The sequence below is a fragment of the Sinohyriopsis cumingii genome, chromosome 11, assembly GCF_028554795.1.
Source record: "Sinohyriopsis cumingii isolate HCF-2022 chromosome 11, ASM2855479v2, whole genome shotgun sequence".
Taxonomy (NCBI): Eukaryota; Metazoa; Mollusca; class Bivalvia; order Unionida; family Unionidae; genus Sinohyriopsis; species Sinohyriopsis cumingii.
In genome coordinates this window covers 80,862,764-80,880,210 of record NC_142971.1, presented here as the reverse complement: position 1 = coordinate 80,880,210, position 17,447 = coordinate 80,862,764, and the positions used below count along the sequence as shown (strand labels likewise).

Here is a 17,447-nt window from a genome sequence, read left to right as displayed (position 1 = left end):
TTACCTCACGTAATTCGGATGGGTCTCTCTCTCTCTCTCTCTCGATTTATGGTAGTTAAATTAGGAGCCTAATTGACGGACAATTAACAGCCTATTCTACAAACGCAATTGGATTTCGGAGGTGTGCAGGGAGAAGCAAAAACAGAAAACTAAAATCATGTAGTAAAATAAGAAAGTGAACACAAAAAAACAGAAAATATACCGAGCTTATTTTGTACAGGCTGCTTCATGAATTGCTATGTATCGCCCTTAAGCAATCGTAAACTCTGTACTGTCATTAATTTTAAATGTGTGAAAAAGACGACCTGAACAGTGACAAATTTATATATGTTTTCTCCGTAAAGTGACATATGCCAAGAAAGTAAAGCCAAAACCATACATTTTCAGGACGTATGGTCACTGTTTTGTTCAAATATAAACTTTTCTACATAGACACCTTCCGTGTAAAATGTAAAATTTATATTTCAATATGTTGAGTAAATAAAACATGGATCATCAAACAACGTGATTTGATCGAAATGAGATCATATTGGGTACAGGTAGATGTAGTTATGAAACTTGAACGGAGCGACGCAAGATTATATGTGACCAGTCTGCAGTAGCAGCTGCTAATCCTGGCTGACGGTGAGGTGGGTCTGTGATTCATACTTGATATTGCTTCTACCCATGTCAAAATACGAGCATATACATAACATGTAAATCTAATCTAGCGGCCAGATATTTAATTCAATACATAATTTCATCTCTGGTTAAACGGAGGTCACATAATTTTAATCAATATATTCGCTATTCCTAGATCACCAACCTATCGTAACTTATTAATCACACATTATAAACCACATATTCAAACGATGTTATGCATTCTTTTTTGTGCTATCATACAATTAATGTAAACTATATACAGTCCTGTGTTTAACTTTTCATAGGAAATATTAGAGAAAAAAATTTTGAGTGTTAACCGGCATTGATATAACCAATACATTTTGATGAATTAGTCTAAAACAAAAAATATCATACAAGTAGGACATTATACGGAACAAATACCTGGAATATCTTGTTATATTGTTCTGATATATTTATTGGCCAGTCTGTTTTTCACTTTAACATGAACGAAACACGAATAAAGGCAAGCATTTCACACAAACTGGCTTTGGATTAGACATACACTCATCATTGCAATTTTTTGTGGAATTAAAACGAAATTCTGGACTCGTCGAGTCACATTTAATTTTGTATACCACACAACTGTTAATTATGCCTAAATAACAGTCAGGTTTATTTCCTGGCCACAGTTTGACGAATTAATTCCAAAAAACATCCCATTACTGAATCTGTATTCAATTCATACATTGTACAAACATGCTCACAGTTTGGAGAATTTGTTCTTTTTTTTTTTTTTGCGGGCAATACAAAAAGTTGTTTGCACTTGCTATGAGCATAAAACCGTGTAAAGGATTACATGTTATTTGCAATTTTGTTTCTTTCCGATGCTATGAATGCACAAAAGTATTATATTTATGAACTTGAGATTAGATGTTATATTTGGCCTGTTATCCCTAATATATGTGCCTTGGAAGAATGAATATGGTAAATTCCATAATTTAAATGGCTTAATCATCGAGAGAGAGAGAGAGAGAGAGAGAGAGAGAGACAGAGAGAGAGAGAGAGCGAGGGAGAGAGAGAGATAATAATACATGAGATAGTTTCTTCATAGAATAACAGAAACTACCTGAAGAGTTCTGACTGTAGTTGTAAAAAATCTGAATAGAAAGTAACATCTAATGTACAATGTGAGTTATAAGGCCCCAAGTTTTATTCCTCAGAGAAGACAAAAGACTGTTTCAGAAATAGAAGTCACACGAGTACCATTATGTTATCTTGTGCAAAATGGGGTCATTATGAGAAAATGGCGACCACATGATGTACATGATGGTGATGAGTGGTCAGGGAGCAATCAAAGTGTTAGTCCTATGTCGTATAGACCGGAAAATCATCGAGCCCATAAAACTCCTTAAGCTGGTTAGTTTGGTTTTAGTAAGACTTATAACAAGATTATGTATAATTTGTATTTGCCAAAAGTTAAAAGTTATGTTCATAAGGACCAAATATTTTGTTACACTTGTGAAATGGTAGGAAATCCCAGTGAGAAGATATCTAAGGCACATATGCAATATATTAATGCATTTGACCATTTGACAAGCCATTTAACAGAAATATGGTAAACTGTCGGTTCCTTACCTAATACCAATAGTTTTTGACCATAATTTGCACGTCCTCATGATATCCGTACGCTATTCCTTCGAAGCTGTTGTGAAAGTTTCGGTTACGTTTATTAACATATGTTTGCCTCCACAAATCTGTCCAACCATTGTATGTTTGAATTTTTCCAAGAACGTATGCATGAATTGGCATCTAGCTGTTTCATATTGTCTGCCTATCAACCTAAAAAACATGGGGCTAGCACAAAACGTTCCGAAAACACTCACCTACCCGGGATATATGCATAAAATTACACTGACTCAAGTCTTATAAATACAGTAATCAGTAAAATCCTGCATTGTATAATTATCGAGTAAGATCAGGAGAGTTTTTCCCCATGTTGTTAATTATCCCCAAATGAAAGACCCAATGACTACCCACAACCAACAAAAGACTGTCTAAAAACACACGCAACTACCCAGGATAGATGTAGGCGATTAAATAAAATCAAACCAGATAAAAGGAAAAAGATCAGTAAAATCATACACTGTATAAATACCAATTAAAATCAGTAGAGTTTTTTTTATTGTTGATAGTTGCTGAATGAAAAACCCTTAGAATGTCCCAAAACATGCTTACGTATCCAGGATACCCGTATACAAATTACAATAACTTAATGAAATGTGCAGTTTTGGTGAATTCTCTCTCTCTCTCTCAGTCACTAAAGGAACTTTATATTGCAAAGAGCAGCACACTTAATAAGTCGGATTCATGCGTCACTACATTCACATTTCAAAACTTATTTTAATTTTTTTGGTAAATCTTTAATGTAACAAAGAGCAGCTGAATTATTTGAACCTAAGGGTGCTATAATTTTATGTTTAACATACTTCAACCAATTTATTATTTTAATTGGTTTGATAACGGTAACAATTGTAACAAATAAAAGTCAAGCCATGTTTAACATTATGTTTTTTTCTCACTTTTAGTGCCAAAAGTTTTGAACGATGCAAATTAGTTTTAAGGCTGTTTGTTTCCGTTTGGCGTTTTTCACAAAAATGCATTCAGAGGATGAGGCTGTGTTCATCAACAATGCAAATTAAGTATTGGAAAACAATCGTACTTTAAATCTAATACTTCTTATCACATGTAAACAATTTTATCATGATACGACCGTGATTTACCACAGTTTGATTCTTTACATACCTAAGTGCGTCAAAACTGGTGTTGAAGAAGATGGGCCCCCTTGCTTTAGTGTATGTTTTTTTATTCGTAAGGTGCTATAAACCGTTAGTTGTTCGAGAAATCATATGGGTTTAGAGAACATTAAAACTTCTTTGCTACATGGATCTTAAAAAATGGGACTGAAAAAGAGAGAAAATGAATATAGTAAATCTCAGTAGGGAGAATTATTTATTTCTGGTAATGGAACCTTATAAATTCAGAGCGCGTTCTGTTGTTATAATGCAATGCTAATCTCTTGTATGCAATTATGACAACATATGGCGACACGAGTTGGACAACAAAGATGATACTAATACAACTTGGTATTTACTTTGTTTCAAGTACAAATCTGTATGAAAACAGCTGTTGGTGTGTGTGTGTGTGTGTGTGTGTGTGTGTGTGTCTGCGTGTGTGATATGGATTTTTAACGTAGCTTTAACAATGTTTCACTTATATCGCTACGATGCCTGCGATGGGACATTTTATAGTGATGTCTAGCACTGGGGCATCATGCCGCAGACATGTTGCATGATGTCCCATCCAGTCACATTATCCTGACATCAGACCGACCAGTCCTAACACTAACCTCTCAATGCTGAGCGAGGCAGCTGTTAGTGCCATTTTTGTAAGTCTTTGGTATTACTCGGCCTGGGATCGAACCCAAGACCGCCCGCATCCGAGGCGGACGTTCTTACCACTAGGCCACCAGAGCGGTAAAAACAACAGTTGGAATGATGCTACTGTCATATGTCAAGTTTATAAGCAGAATATACTAAACTTGTAACAACTGACAACTTACAAAATCAGTAGTTGGCAAACTGCAAAATACAATGACTTAGAAGGAAAATAGATGTAACTACTTGCGAGCAGCCATTTACAGCTTCATTCAGTGAATAACAGAACATTCAGGACTAGAATTAGGAATATAACAAATGCAAGCAGCACAGCAATTTACAATAATGCTGAAGGAATGTGGCTGTTGTAAACGTACAATTCGCGCTAATGAACAATACAATATACATGGATATAATTATAAAGGTAGAACTTGCAAGCAACCATTTACAATAATGCGTCAAGGAAGATTAGACAATACATGCATACAATTATTGCGCTAACCCACCTCCATTGTTTCATAGTGTAAGGTTCTTTATAGTTAGTTTGTTAAACTAACTCTTAAAATGCAAGAGCTTCGCTCGATGGGCCACCACTAGTGAATCCGTCCAACAAACGTTACAAACTTGTTTACGACTACCCTAATAAATATTTCTCAACCTAACTCTGAATGCTACTAGGTGAGGATATCTTTAAAAAAAAAAAAATTAGGGACAATTGAACGAAACTAACTTAATAAAGCGGGCCTCCAACAAACAGAACATCCTCGGAATTTTCGGTTGAATCAACAGAGAACACATGTTATTCTTCTGCGCTGAGATTAATAATCTAACTACAACACAAATGACAATATGGAATTAGATGGAGATACTGCCACAGTCATAACATTATTGGCCATTCCGGTCGTCGTAACAAATGGGGTACACTCCGTCAGAGGCGAATTATTAAACAAATCAAATTTATGCATATTCTTTACCTCAGAGATTTATTTCACGAGAAATAGCGGAGCGATGTTATGATAGGGACCCCTATTTGCCAAGTGGTCTAAGACCCTAACATGTACGTATCACTCCCACATCTCCTATCTGTCGCACGAATTCTACCTTTGGCTCGACCAGCGTAGGTAGTAGAAAGCTTGCCAATAGCTTCATGCATATCAATGATCTTTCACAGGGTATTACTGGGTTCTGTGTCAATAAATGGTGTCGAGCCCCACAAAACAAAACAGCAATAGCAACTGTACCCTAGGGTCAGGAAATACTGTTGACCATGAGGAGTATACTGCTGATTGGCTAACAATGCGGTTTGGAAAACGTCATTCAGACACCAAAGTTTCCATAATGCAACAAATAGGCGCTAACATCTATTGAATTTATAAACGAAAAGTAGATAAATAGCGTAAACACAAGATTTGTTACAAAAGAAAGTTATTCAATACCATTACCGCTGAAACGCATGATTAAATACTCAGCATTTATATAATATACCCAGTTGGAACGCATGACTAAATTCATGGCAAACCTGACACCAAGCTACAAAATAACATTGAACTTAGGTAATATGCATGTAACTTATACGCATTACGTGATAAACAGAAACCAGTTTATATATGACCTTGACCTCAACATCAATACGTGGCTGACATTAGTTCAAATTGATCCTTATCAAATCACGGTTTCAACTTGTGTGACTCTTCTGAAATCTGAAACCCAGTAACCACCCTCTTTATAGATAAATGCTTATTTTGTCAACTAGTGGTGGTAAACCGCTTATGAGTGAAACCAAGGTATTTATTATGTTCCATATAAATCATAAGATGTACAGCTGGATAAAAGGGGATTCAGTCATCAAATCAAATGAAATCTGGTATATGATTCACAAACTGTGCTTAACCGAATGGAGAAATGAGCAGTTGGAAGATATACCATCTACATGATTGGTAAATTTGTCAATACTAGTGTCGAGTTACACGTATTACTATGTATTAGATGTGGACAGACTGATGATGAAGAGTGATGTCATTTCCTGTATTTAAGCAAATCATTAACTAACAGATTAAAATGATAACATCAACCAAAACTTAAATATGTGAATCTATTAAACTTCAATATGATTCAAGTATATATGTATTTTAGTCCGATATGTTTACAAGATGGATGTTGTCTTATTTGTTATTAATTGGTCCTGTTTGTTATTTACACTTTTGAGAAGGGAGAGTCTGTTCATTTACCTCTTTTGATTAAAAAAAAACAGTACATATCGACAGTAGATGCTATTAGGCAATAGCATCTTGAATATAGGTCATTTACTGATACGGTATTTCTGAACTAAGTCATTTAAATATTTTTATTTTATCGTTAAGCATTTGCAAAATCCATTTAATTAGTTAAAAGGTCAAACTTATCAAGACTGTTAGCTACTAACCTACACATCATATGAAGAGGTTAACATTTGTTATATTGCTTTGTTTACAAACCTATCAAGTGGAAAGGGACGTTGTTTGTTTAGACTTTAATAAGGTTGCTTTCTACGTTACATACTTCAATGATTAGATTATCGCCATAAATAGTCAGATGAGTATAGTTAGCTAGATGACGCAGTAATATACGCTTGGATAAGCCAGTTTAGTGGTGCGTTTTTGCACGTAAGTACATTTTGATTTTATTTGAAACGGTCGTGTTGAATCCAACTACGCAGTCAGAGGTGTGTATATAAATCAAGAGCCGCCCAAGCTATGTTAAATCCAACTGCGCAGGTAGAGGTGGGCATACAAATAAGAGTCGTCCAAGCTATGCTACTAACTATCAACTGACTGAGGGCGAGTTTACTTTCGCATCCAAGATGAAGGGAAGTTTTGTTTCATTGTTTTCGCTATGTTTAGCAGCAACATGTCTGGAAACTGCCTACGGCATGTTCACCTTTCGTGAGTATTTTTGTCTATAGTTTTCTGTTCATACTCTGGTCATTCTATCATGTAGTTTGGCTGTACGATTTCAAGTGTGCACATCATAAAGTGTACACTCGCCGTACTTTATTGATAAAACGTCAGACTCCTATGACTAATGTGTACACTCACCATTTAATTGGTGAGTGTACACATTAGTTTGGCTGTACGATTTCAAGTGTGCACATCATAAAGTGTACACTCAACAACTGTAACAAGTAGCATCACAACAGCTATATGGATTTCTGTTCCCATTAAAAAAAATAACACTTAAATTCCCCTCACTGACTTGGTCTGGGAGTTTATTGAATAAACGCTCGATAAATAAACACTCCTAAATAAATTCAGCTACCTTAACCTAGATTAGCTTGTTAGTTTCTAAAACTGCATGTATTCGTGTAACATTTGGTTCCTCTAAAAGTTGGCTTGGGTTTAATAAACGTGGTTTTAAGTGTACTTTCCTCCCTTGGAATGGAATATGTAAGTTATTTGCTTTCGATGTATGAACACTTATCATACATGAGTGTTTTGTATTTTTTGCATGTTGTTTCCTTGTCCTTGTGTGTTTAAAATCCGTATGCATGTAGACGGTATCTTCAGTACATTTATTATTTTAACCAGTTTAATTTAAATCCGCAAACAAAGGCAGAGTAGGTTCTACTATTATAGATTGCTTCTTATGAATTGAATTGATAATAATGAATTGATAACAATATGATTTGGGGAATGGTAGTAAATTATATGTGCATTTACCAACCTTTACACATGTCCATTGCAAACTGTATGCAACTGAAGTGATAATATAATCTAGACAAGCAAAGTAATTTACCTGTATTGATTATTAAAATGCAAATTATAAGTGGGGATGGGGTATGCAGTTTAAGCACAATATCATTGTGCTATAGCAATGATTGACAAAGAAAATATACTTGGACGTGTGGCTGATTGTTGATGTAAATTTTTATGTTGTAGTTTACAGTAGGTAAAACAACTCCAAGGATGTGTTTTTGTCTTATTATGTGTTGCAATTCAGACTTTAAATAGAATTTATGTGCTGTTTACTGTCTGTTATATTCCGATAGTTGCAGCGATGCACAACCTATTAATTGATCCCCATTAGAACCAACAATATATATTTTGGGAACAAGACATCACCAAAAGCCTATCAAGTCAAATTCCTATTACAATCTATCATTTTAACAGGATGTTGAGACTACTTATCTAGAACATCAGGGTGTCTTTTGAATGCAGGTAATTATATTGTTCACGTTAATCAACAACACCACAATTCGTTTGGAATACTGGAAGGTAACTATAACGGTCACGCAACCACACCCATCAGATTATGTTTAAAAACACAGGTAGCTAAAGTATTGAGGTTACTCCAAAATACATTTACGCTACAGATCCACAACAACAGGTGTGTTTTCAATATAAGTAGTTATAATATTAAGGAGACTCACCCAAAACATCAGAGTTTGTCCGGAGCACAGCAGTTATAATGTTTAGGTAACTGATCCATAAAATCAGTGTTTTGAATGCATGTGTTTCTAATGCTGCACTTTACACATCCATAACACCAGAATATGTTTTGAGTGCATTGCTATTATCGTATTTTTAAAATAATATTTGAATGGTTAAAGATATAAAGTTATAAAGTATGAAGAGTATATATAGCGAACTTTGAAGATTCAAAAGTCTGGTTAGGAATCTAGGATTACAGCTATGAAGAGTATATATGGAGAATTTTGATGTTTGAATTTAGAGTTTTCCCGTTAGAATATATGGTTATATATCTATATAGCTGTATGTACCATCTGCATTTTATTCTTGAAAAGATTAGGTTCTTTAATAAAATATTGTGTTGTGCCAATAAGCTTTGGATTATATTGGGTTAATTGGACGACAACATATTCAACGGTATAACTTCGTATCAAGTATGATTTCGGGTGAGGATGTACCCACCGTTATAGGTTTTATTCTGTCAGTAGGAGAAGCCTCTTATTTTTCCTGCCAAGAGATTAAATTTTTATTTAGTTTTTAAGAAACTTAAAAAGAAACTGCAATTTCCCATTCGACGTGCATTGACAGTGTTCCTAACAGAACAAAAACATTGGTCTGTTAAAATTCTAGAATTATAAGTTGGTAATACTATCGTCTTTGGTACGAATATATATATATATAGATGTTTTTTAGTACATCTTCATTTTAAAGGTTCTGGGTAACATATTGCTTTTGCTACGTAAGAACTTTGTTTTTCGGAATAAAATATTTATACATTCAAATATGTTTTCGGGGTGAGGTATCGGGCTGTAGACAAGGTTTATTTTACCGAAAGGCTGTGTCTGTTCCAACTGTCTAGTGGGGATGTAGTTGGGATGGTTTTCCTGAAGTATTTAAGTATGTAATGTGAATAACCAAGGAAATACAATAATAACAGTTTCCATCAGCATCAGTAACTATTTCTACGTTTTCCATGAAAGATAATCAACATCAGTTTCGCTTGCTAAATATGCCATCCAAGGGAATCAACAGCTGTCAAGCGACTCTTGCTATACATGTCATGAATGGGAATGTGGGAATAACTGACAACGAGCAGGCTACTTAGATATTAGTTTCGCACTGATCTTTATCAATTTATTGCATTTATCTTAATAAATCCCCGACATTCGTGATCCCTTTTGATGGTTCCAGTGAACTTAAAAGGATTGGTATTCACACACACACACATATATATATATATATATATATATATATATATATATATATATATATATATATATATATATATATATATATATATATATATATTGTAAGAAGATGACCGGGTATTATTTTCGTATTCACAGCAGATCACTTCTGATAATGATATAAATACAATGTTTAATAATGCACGACTTGCATGAGTATTAAATATCAATATGTGCGTTTATATATAATTCAAATATTGGATTTAATTAAACATATGAACGCACAGACTTAATGATGAAAAATACAAATAAATAAATTTGGAAATACGAAGACAAGGTATGAATTGTTCACAACGATTTGACAATGAAACGATGGATATAGTTTAATCCGGTAGTAAACGATGTAATATTTTACTCATGTAGTAAAATGCATTCACTCAGGTAGCGAAATTATGGTGATACAAGAGGGACAGATATGCAACTTATCTTTACAGTCTCGAAAGATACACTGAGTTTTACGAATCCCAAAATTAGCCCAGTGCTAAGAAATTACATGTACGGTGATACACTCCGTCATCAGTACATTTTGTTTTAGCTCAACGGCTGCTACAGTTCAGCTTCACAGCTGCTTAAGGCTCTGACACTCGGAACACTTCGAAATACTCCGGACATTAGACACTCCGGACACCCCGGATATTAGACAATCCGGACACCCGGACATTAGACACTCCGGACACCCGGACATCAGACACGCCGGACACACCGGACATGAGACACGCCGGACACACCGGACATCAGACAAGCCGGATACACCGGACACCAGACACTCCGGACACACCGGACATTAGACACTCCTGGCACACCGGACATTAGACACTCCTGGCACACCGGACATTAGACACATACGATGGCACTCTGGTCATTCTAGACACAAACACTCTGGTCACTCCAGACACAGACACTCCAGTCACAGACAGCTGAAAATACATGCAATACCGTGTACTATACTTGACGTGGGCATACCGTAATGACGTTATACAGTGTAAGTTATATAGATTACATTATCAGCACAATGATTACAAAATGACAGGTTCAAAAATAACCTAATCCTGCTCGATAAGAATCCTACAATATTAAGCAATTCTTAAAAACTGTAGCTTTACATTAAAAAGGGGCCCCGAATGGCCGAGTGGTCTAAAGCGCTTTCCGTTACGAATCACTGCCATCTCACCTCTGTCTGCATGGGTTCTGAGTCTCGGATTCGGTCAATGTGGGTATGTGAGAAAGCCTGCCAGTAACTTCTCGTGGATCGGTGGTTCTTTCGGTGGCATTCCCGGGTTCTTCCTCCACCAATAATACTGGCCGCCATGTATAGCCTATCATGTGCTGAAAAATTGGCGTTAAACCCTACAACAACAACTACAACTAAAGAAAGACCCTTGCTAAGTCGAAAATGAGAATAAAATACGTGCATTATACTTCGGAAACCAAAGCTACATAGCAAACATTCAGAAATAAACGTGGTAATAAATTAATTATAACGTATAGACTAAAAATTAATAAACATACATACCTCAGCAGTTGAAGATGTCCAAGTCCTTGAAGCAGACTGCATGCTGACAAGATTATTCCGTATTGGAAAGAAATTTACTTACGGTGAGGTATTTTTACACAAAAATAGTCTGTGCATTATATGCATTCGGTTCGTCCCATCCAGAGCACTTAGCATGTACGGCATGGGATGAACGGAACTCACTATTTCGAAATAAGACACAATATATAAAAATCACCCTCGGGTATCGTTGCACGCAACAAGCGAAACCCGACTACATGTATTCAATAAATAAAAGTGTTTAATTCCGTGACACATATACATTTATGCCAAAAATGGAAATGAATAACATTGAGAATAGTAAAAAGGAGAATGCATGTAGGAATATTATTTTATCTTTATCTGTTTGAGATCAGAAACAAGCATTAATAACGAGCGTGAAGAAAACAAGAAGATTCAAAAGAAACGTCTTTACAAGAGGGCTGGCCAATGAGGAGGTAAAGCGTAATCAATATTGAATGCACAGTACAACGGATATGTTCTCTCTCACTTTCCCCATTCTGTCCCTCTGTATGTTTGTCGATCTCACTGGTTGTTGGCAGTTTTTGTAGCCGTTTTCTTTCTCTTCTGGACAGCTTGCCCTATGGGATGTATGGAGACTCGGTGTACTTTGAGTATCGGATGTCCCCTGGGCAAGTGCATGCCGGGATGGTGCTCAAGGAATGGGTGAGTAAGCGTATAGCTATCATCACCTATACCATCACCAACATAACCGACTACTACACCACTACAACAAACACAACCTCGATTACTGGCACCATTCGTACACGCCCAAAATGGTAAAGATTAAATATGACCATTATCATTACGACTTATGTACGAGCAATATCAGTAGTATGACATCAATACTACAGGCACTAATACCACAACGACCGCTGCAACTACTACTACTGCTACTACTACTACAGCTTTGTTCTTACTGATAACATCAAGAAGAACTACTACAGGTACCGCTGCCATAACGGTGCTACTATCAGCGTGTCTGTAATACTTCCAATACTAATATCATCATAACGACCGCTAACTCACGTACAGCTAGCATCAGTGCGCTGATAGCACTGAGGCTGTAATACTTCCAATACTAATACTAGCAATGATCATGTACCGCTGCTTCCGCTACTGCTACTCTTGCTACAAGTAATAATGTTATTGCTACGTATGCTAATATTAATACTTCTACGACCAGCACTACTGCTAGGGCTTGCTTTACTACCAATACTATTGATAGTTCTTATTTTTTTACCCGTTCGGCTTCCAACTTTACTACCAACCCTGGTGTTACTTGTATTATTGTTTGTGTTAATGTTACTACTACTGTTGCAGCTGCTGCCACTGTTACTGATATTGTTATATTAACGATTGCTGCGTCATTTTTGTCAATACTACTGTATCTGCTACTAGTTTTGCTGACAACTAATATTGCGACACTTACTTCTACGATTACTACTAGCTCTACTATTATCAAAACTATTGTTGATACTATACTATCGTTGCCTTTTCAGTACTGCTGTGGCTGTTAGTTGTTCTACTATTGGAGATGTCACTTCTGTTATAACTGCTACTAGTTTTATCATTGCTGCTAATAATACTGCTACTACAACAAAAGAAAAACAAATTGTTAAAGCTACGTTACAAATCCAAATAAAACACACACACACACACACACACACACTAATACTACTATCGTTAACACTTGAATTAGGTACTGTCATTATCACGATTTTCGCAAATGGTGCATGTTTAATGCTGCTACTACCTTACCACCAGAACTCAGTGCTATAGAACGAACTAACCAATGGCTTATTGTATACTTGCATGCAATCAACGTGTTTGTGTTTGTCTTCGGTTTAACACCATGTTTCAGCACATGATAGGGTAAACATATTGGTCAGTATATTTCGTGAGGGAAGAACACATGAAGACCCAGGGTACTGACACATGGGAAGCAACTGACAATCTTTCCCATATACCGACGACTTGAATCCACGAGGACGGAGGTTAATGTTAACTACCTGAAAAGACGGGTGCCTTAGACCACTTCGCTACCAGTCGTCCATAACAAACTTGTAATCAATTAATATTAAAAAGAAAAGGATACATTAGCACGTTTAAATTTAAACCCTGCTTTCACTTTGTATTCTGGTAGTACGTCAATGTGTGATACTTATGCATATTATACAATCACTTTTAGCGGGATATGAGGTTCATGTATTATTAATTGAGATTCTGAAACGGATAATTATTTCAAATTGAACTTATTCAACGAATTTCATAAATTTAATATTAAACAATTGCCCTTATGTGATTGTGTACATCACATTTTATATTTTAAAGGAATTAAATGAGAAAATAAGAAATATTCTCCTACATTTTGATTCAGACGATGAACGTTGAATTTCATGAGCGTTAAAACGATTCCCTAAAGCTTGTCGATTGCTTTTTTAAGTTTTCTTAACCAATAAAATTTAAAAGCGTATTATATTTTACAAATTATACATGAAAGAGCAAGAGAATATTTGACTCAAGCAGCATAATTTTTCAACACAGAATTTATCTGGAAGCTCCAAGAGATGTTATATAGTTTGTTTCATTTAGGTTCAACAATCCATATAACAAAGTTGACATCGAAAGTATGTTATGGTCGCTACTGAAAATTGTTGGATATTCGTGTGAAACAATGAATACAGGATAATGAAATTTCATATTTACTGTAGTGTATTTGTGATTAATGAATGAAGAAATTACATATTTACTGACATGTATTTGTGACCGAAAATGTGTTATTAGTTGATATGGAACAATAATTATTAGGAATTACAATACATGGAAAACATTAAATCGTTTAAGCAATTTTGCGGCAAAAATAAATTGCTATGGCTTGGTATGCCTAGCTTCTGTATGTAAGAAGACCCGTGTATTATGTCGACATTGTTCTTATTCAGTTATTAATGTCATTTTTCAATACATGATAGGCAACACATAGAGCAAAGGAGCCTCTAAGGGGTACATATTCGGGAAGGTGTGACTTTTTTCCCAATTACTTTTGTCGTAGTCAATCCTAAAATTGGCCTCCAAAATGTTCGTAGCATTAGTAAAAAGAAATTGCGCCATAAGGCGGGGTAATGAAGATATTCGCATTATCGAGCCAATCAGTAATGAGAATATTGTTAAAGAATTTCATTGCCTTCTTTGGATCAATCAGAATCACATAAAGTGATATGTTAACGTTTTGTAATATGAACATATCAAACTTCATACAATATATTTAAATTCTACAGACTAGGTGATAATCACATAATCACATTTAGCCTTGATTTTGTTATGCAGCCGAGTAGTATGTCGATGTGTCATTATTATGTGTATATTTCTAGTGGAAGGAATGTGGGAATGATTTGTCTTCTTAGCTGTCCGCCGGGGGAGTTTTGTTATGGAGGAATTGCCAATTTTTGTACTGGTTTGTACACCGTATATTTCTTTGTATGTCTGCATTAACATAATCTTCCTCGTCAGTGACGTATTTATTGTAATTATTATTATTATTACTATTTCTATTATCATTATTATTATTACTATTATCGCTGTTGTTGTTTTGTTGTTACCATTGCTATTATAACTATCCGTAATCTCGACTTCATTTTACCTTCTTTTATTAAATCTTATTTACATGTGGTTTTTGTATATACGATGTGAAACTGCTTGTTTATTAATTGCCATCATTATACTCAAAAAATATTGTCATCATCATCAATGTCGTCATCATCATCGCTATCATCGCTATCATCTTCATCATCATCATCTTCTTCTTCTTCTTATTCTTGTTACTATTATTATTATTATTATTATTATTATTACAGCATGTGGAGTGACTAACTGTAGTCGCTGTACCGATCGGTACACGTGTGAGGCCTGTAAGACAGGTTATACATTAAGCTCGGACAAACGCCAGTGCACAAGTCTTATCGGATAGAGTCAATAATTGAAAATATGACAATGGAGAGAGAAAAATGTGACTGTTCAAATGCAAATGAAAATGATTTTAAATTGTAACTCTCCTCAGATTTGATTTGTTGGACACGTGAATAAAAAAAAATGATGTTTTCCAAATAAACTTATATATGATTCTCTCTTTCATTCTTTGCGTTTCTCTTCTAAGTAACAGCACTCTGACAAACATTTATGTCTCTCTAAAATCATATATATATATATATATATATATATATATATATATATATATATATATATACACCAGATATAACGGAAAGTGCAACTCACTTCTATACGAGAATGCTGGATAATAGTAGACATAATTAACATTAAATACACAAGAAGCAATCATACATGTAAGATCATTTTTAATTCGTACTCTATGCAAATTCGAACCCAGTTGCGCCGATTAATGGCACTTATCGCCTTTTCTTTACACACCCGTCCCCAAAACAAATGATGCTACTGAGTTTGCGTTATATGCACCAGTGTGTAGCAGACCCTCTTGCATGGCTCATCATATTTTGGGATGTATGCTTTATCGTGACGGAATATCGACTGGTGTTTGCTGGCAAGGCGATGGGTGCCTGGTACCCGCGATAACAACTATTGGATCAAGGTTTTCTGAATGACGTATTATCTCTTGCTTCTATCCCATGTTTAAACCGTGTGGGGTTGAATAAAGTATCCTTTTCTTGTTCCAATATTAAGTTAGTTTTGGATTCTACAAAAGTACAACCAGTCAAATGTATTTTTAGAGAAACCCGTCTGTCGCATGTATTTATGTAGATACCCATCTTTTAAATGTATCTACCGAGACATATTTCTTAAATATATAGATAAACGCATATATCAAATGTATTTACCTATATACCACGTATCAAATAAATTTAAGGAGCTTCTGATACTCTCTGTACTGCTTTTTTGTGAATCGAATCGAATTAACTGCACTCCAAATGAATTAATACATTGTGTTGAACTTCATTTCGAATACTCTGGGAATGCCAGAAAAGGTTGGAATCTATCCGTAATTACGAGACTGTTCATGCCTTCCGCCTGACTGTATGTCCGTATATATATATATATATATATATATATATATATATATATATATATATATATATATATATATCAATCCTTATGTTTGTCCGTCACGGGTAAAATTACCATTTCTCTTATTCCAGGCATTTTCCCTTGAAATGCCTAATGTCAGTATTGTATTGGTACAACATCGTACTCTTCGTAACAATTTTTAAATTTTTGTTTTCATCTAACGAAAAGGAAATAAGAGATTTGATCACACTGAACATAATAATCGGAGAAGGAGTTGAATTAATATAAAATTCAGGGTTTTGCAATGCCAGTATCAAAGCTACAATTTTCTTTGCGGAATAATTTATCTAGGACGAATATAAATTGTTAGAAAAACAATACACTATATGCTGTATAGCACTTTTATCTTCTAGAACGAATGCTGCACCAAACCCAAATTCATTTGTATCAACATACATTTAAATGATTGAATAGGTTCGAAGCCGAAAAAGAACTGGTGCGTTCTTAAGTATGGATTTCATGGCTATGGAATCCACATTTACAACGTCATTTTACATTTTACTTGTTCGTGGAGAAACGTCTGGAAACAAATACGCATATTCAAGTATTAATTGGTTTTTTTGTTTTGTTTTTTTTTCAATTGATTCTCACTGGTGCAGATGTGAAAGTTTCTGATCCAGATTATTCATAATTTCTGAATTCTGAAGTTTGTTCATGCTATAATCGTTAGTGTCTGATTGTTGCCATCTATTGAATCCTCATTAATTGATTTCATGACTAATCTGGTGTCTTCATAAACATGCCACTTCAACATATTTAAATGAAAAAGTTGTTTTTGATTTCACTTTTACATGAACACTTTTGTCCCAGTCTTCACCAGTATCAAAATAATTTGACCGACTCATATTTTGCAAAGTTTGATGAAATCTTTCCAAAGACATTGGCTTGCATGTGATAGGTAGAAGACATGAAATGCTGGACGCCTAATTCATGCATAACTTGATGGAAACTTCTAGACATAAATTTGGATCATTGGGCAGATTGGACAGATTTGGGAAGACTGAATTGTGTAAGTAAAAAATAGTATAAAAGCTTGTTAATCTTTTACGTTTCTTTTAGTTTCAATATT

The 17,447-nt window shown here is 35.0% G+C and overlaps 1 protein-coding gene across 2 annotated transcripts; it reads left to right on the top strand.

Annotated features, from left to right (window-relative positions):
* Positions 1 to 6,619: 6,619 nt before the first annotated feature.
* LOC149788831 (uncharacterized) lies at positions 6,620 to 15,407 on the top strand. 2 transcript variants are annotated; one of them, XM_089974958.1, is made up of 4 exons: positions 6,620 to 6,679; positions 11,857 to 11,947; positions 14,653 to 14,735; positions 15,136 to 15,407. In XM_089974958.1, the coding sequence occupies exons 2-4, from the start codon at positions 11,865 to 11,867 to the stop codon at positions 15,246 to 15,248; spliced, it is 279 nt and encodes a 92-aa protein (XP_089831084.1). In that variant the 5' UTR covers positions 6,620 to 6,679; positions 11,857 to 11,864; the 3' UTR covers positions 15,249 to 15,407. The 2 variants fall into 2 exon arrangements, with proteins under 2 accessions (XP_089831084.1, XP_089831082.1); XM_089974956.1 differs by lacking the exon at positions 6,620 to 6,679 and adding an exon at positions 6,742 to 6,958.
* Positions 15,408 to 17,447: the final 2,040 nt, after the last annotated feature.

Excerpts from the sequence above, each read along its gene's own strand:
- LOC149788831 (XM_089974956.1), top strand. The coding sequence starts at position 6,877 with ATGAAGGGAAGTTTTGTTTCATTGTTTTCGCTATGTTTAGCAGCAACA. Across the intron at positions 6,959-11,856 it reads CTACGGCATGTTCACCTTTC|CTTGCCCTATGGGATGTATG; the intron begins GTGAGTATTTTT and ends TCTTCTGGACAG. Across the intron at positions 11,948-14,652 it reads GGATGGTGCTCAAGGAATGG|TGGAAGGAATGTGGGAATGA; the intron begins GTGAGTAAGCGT and ends GTATATTTCTAG.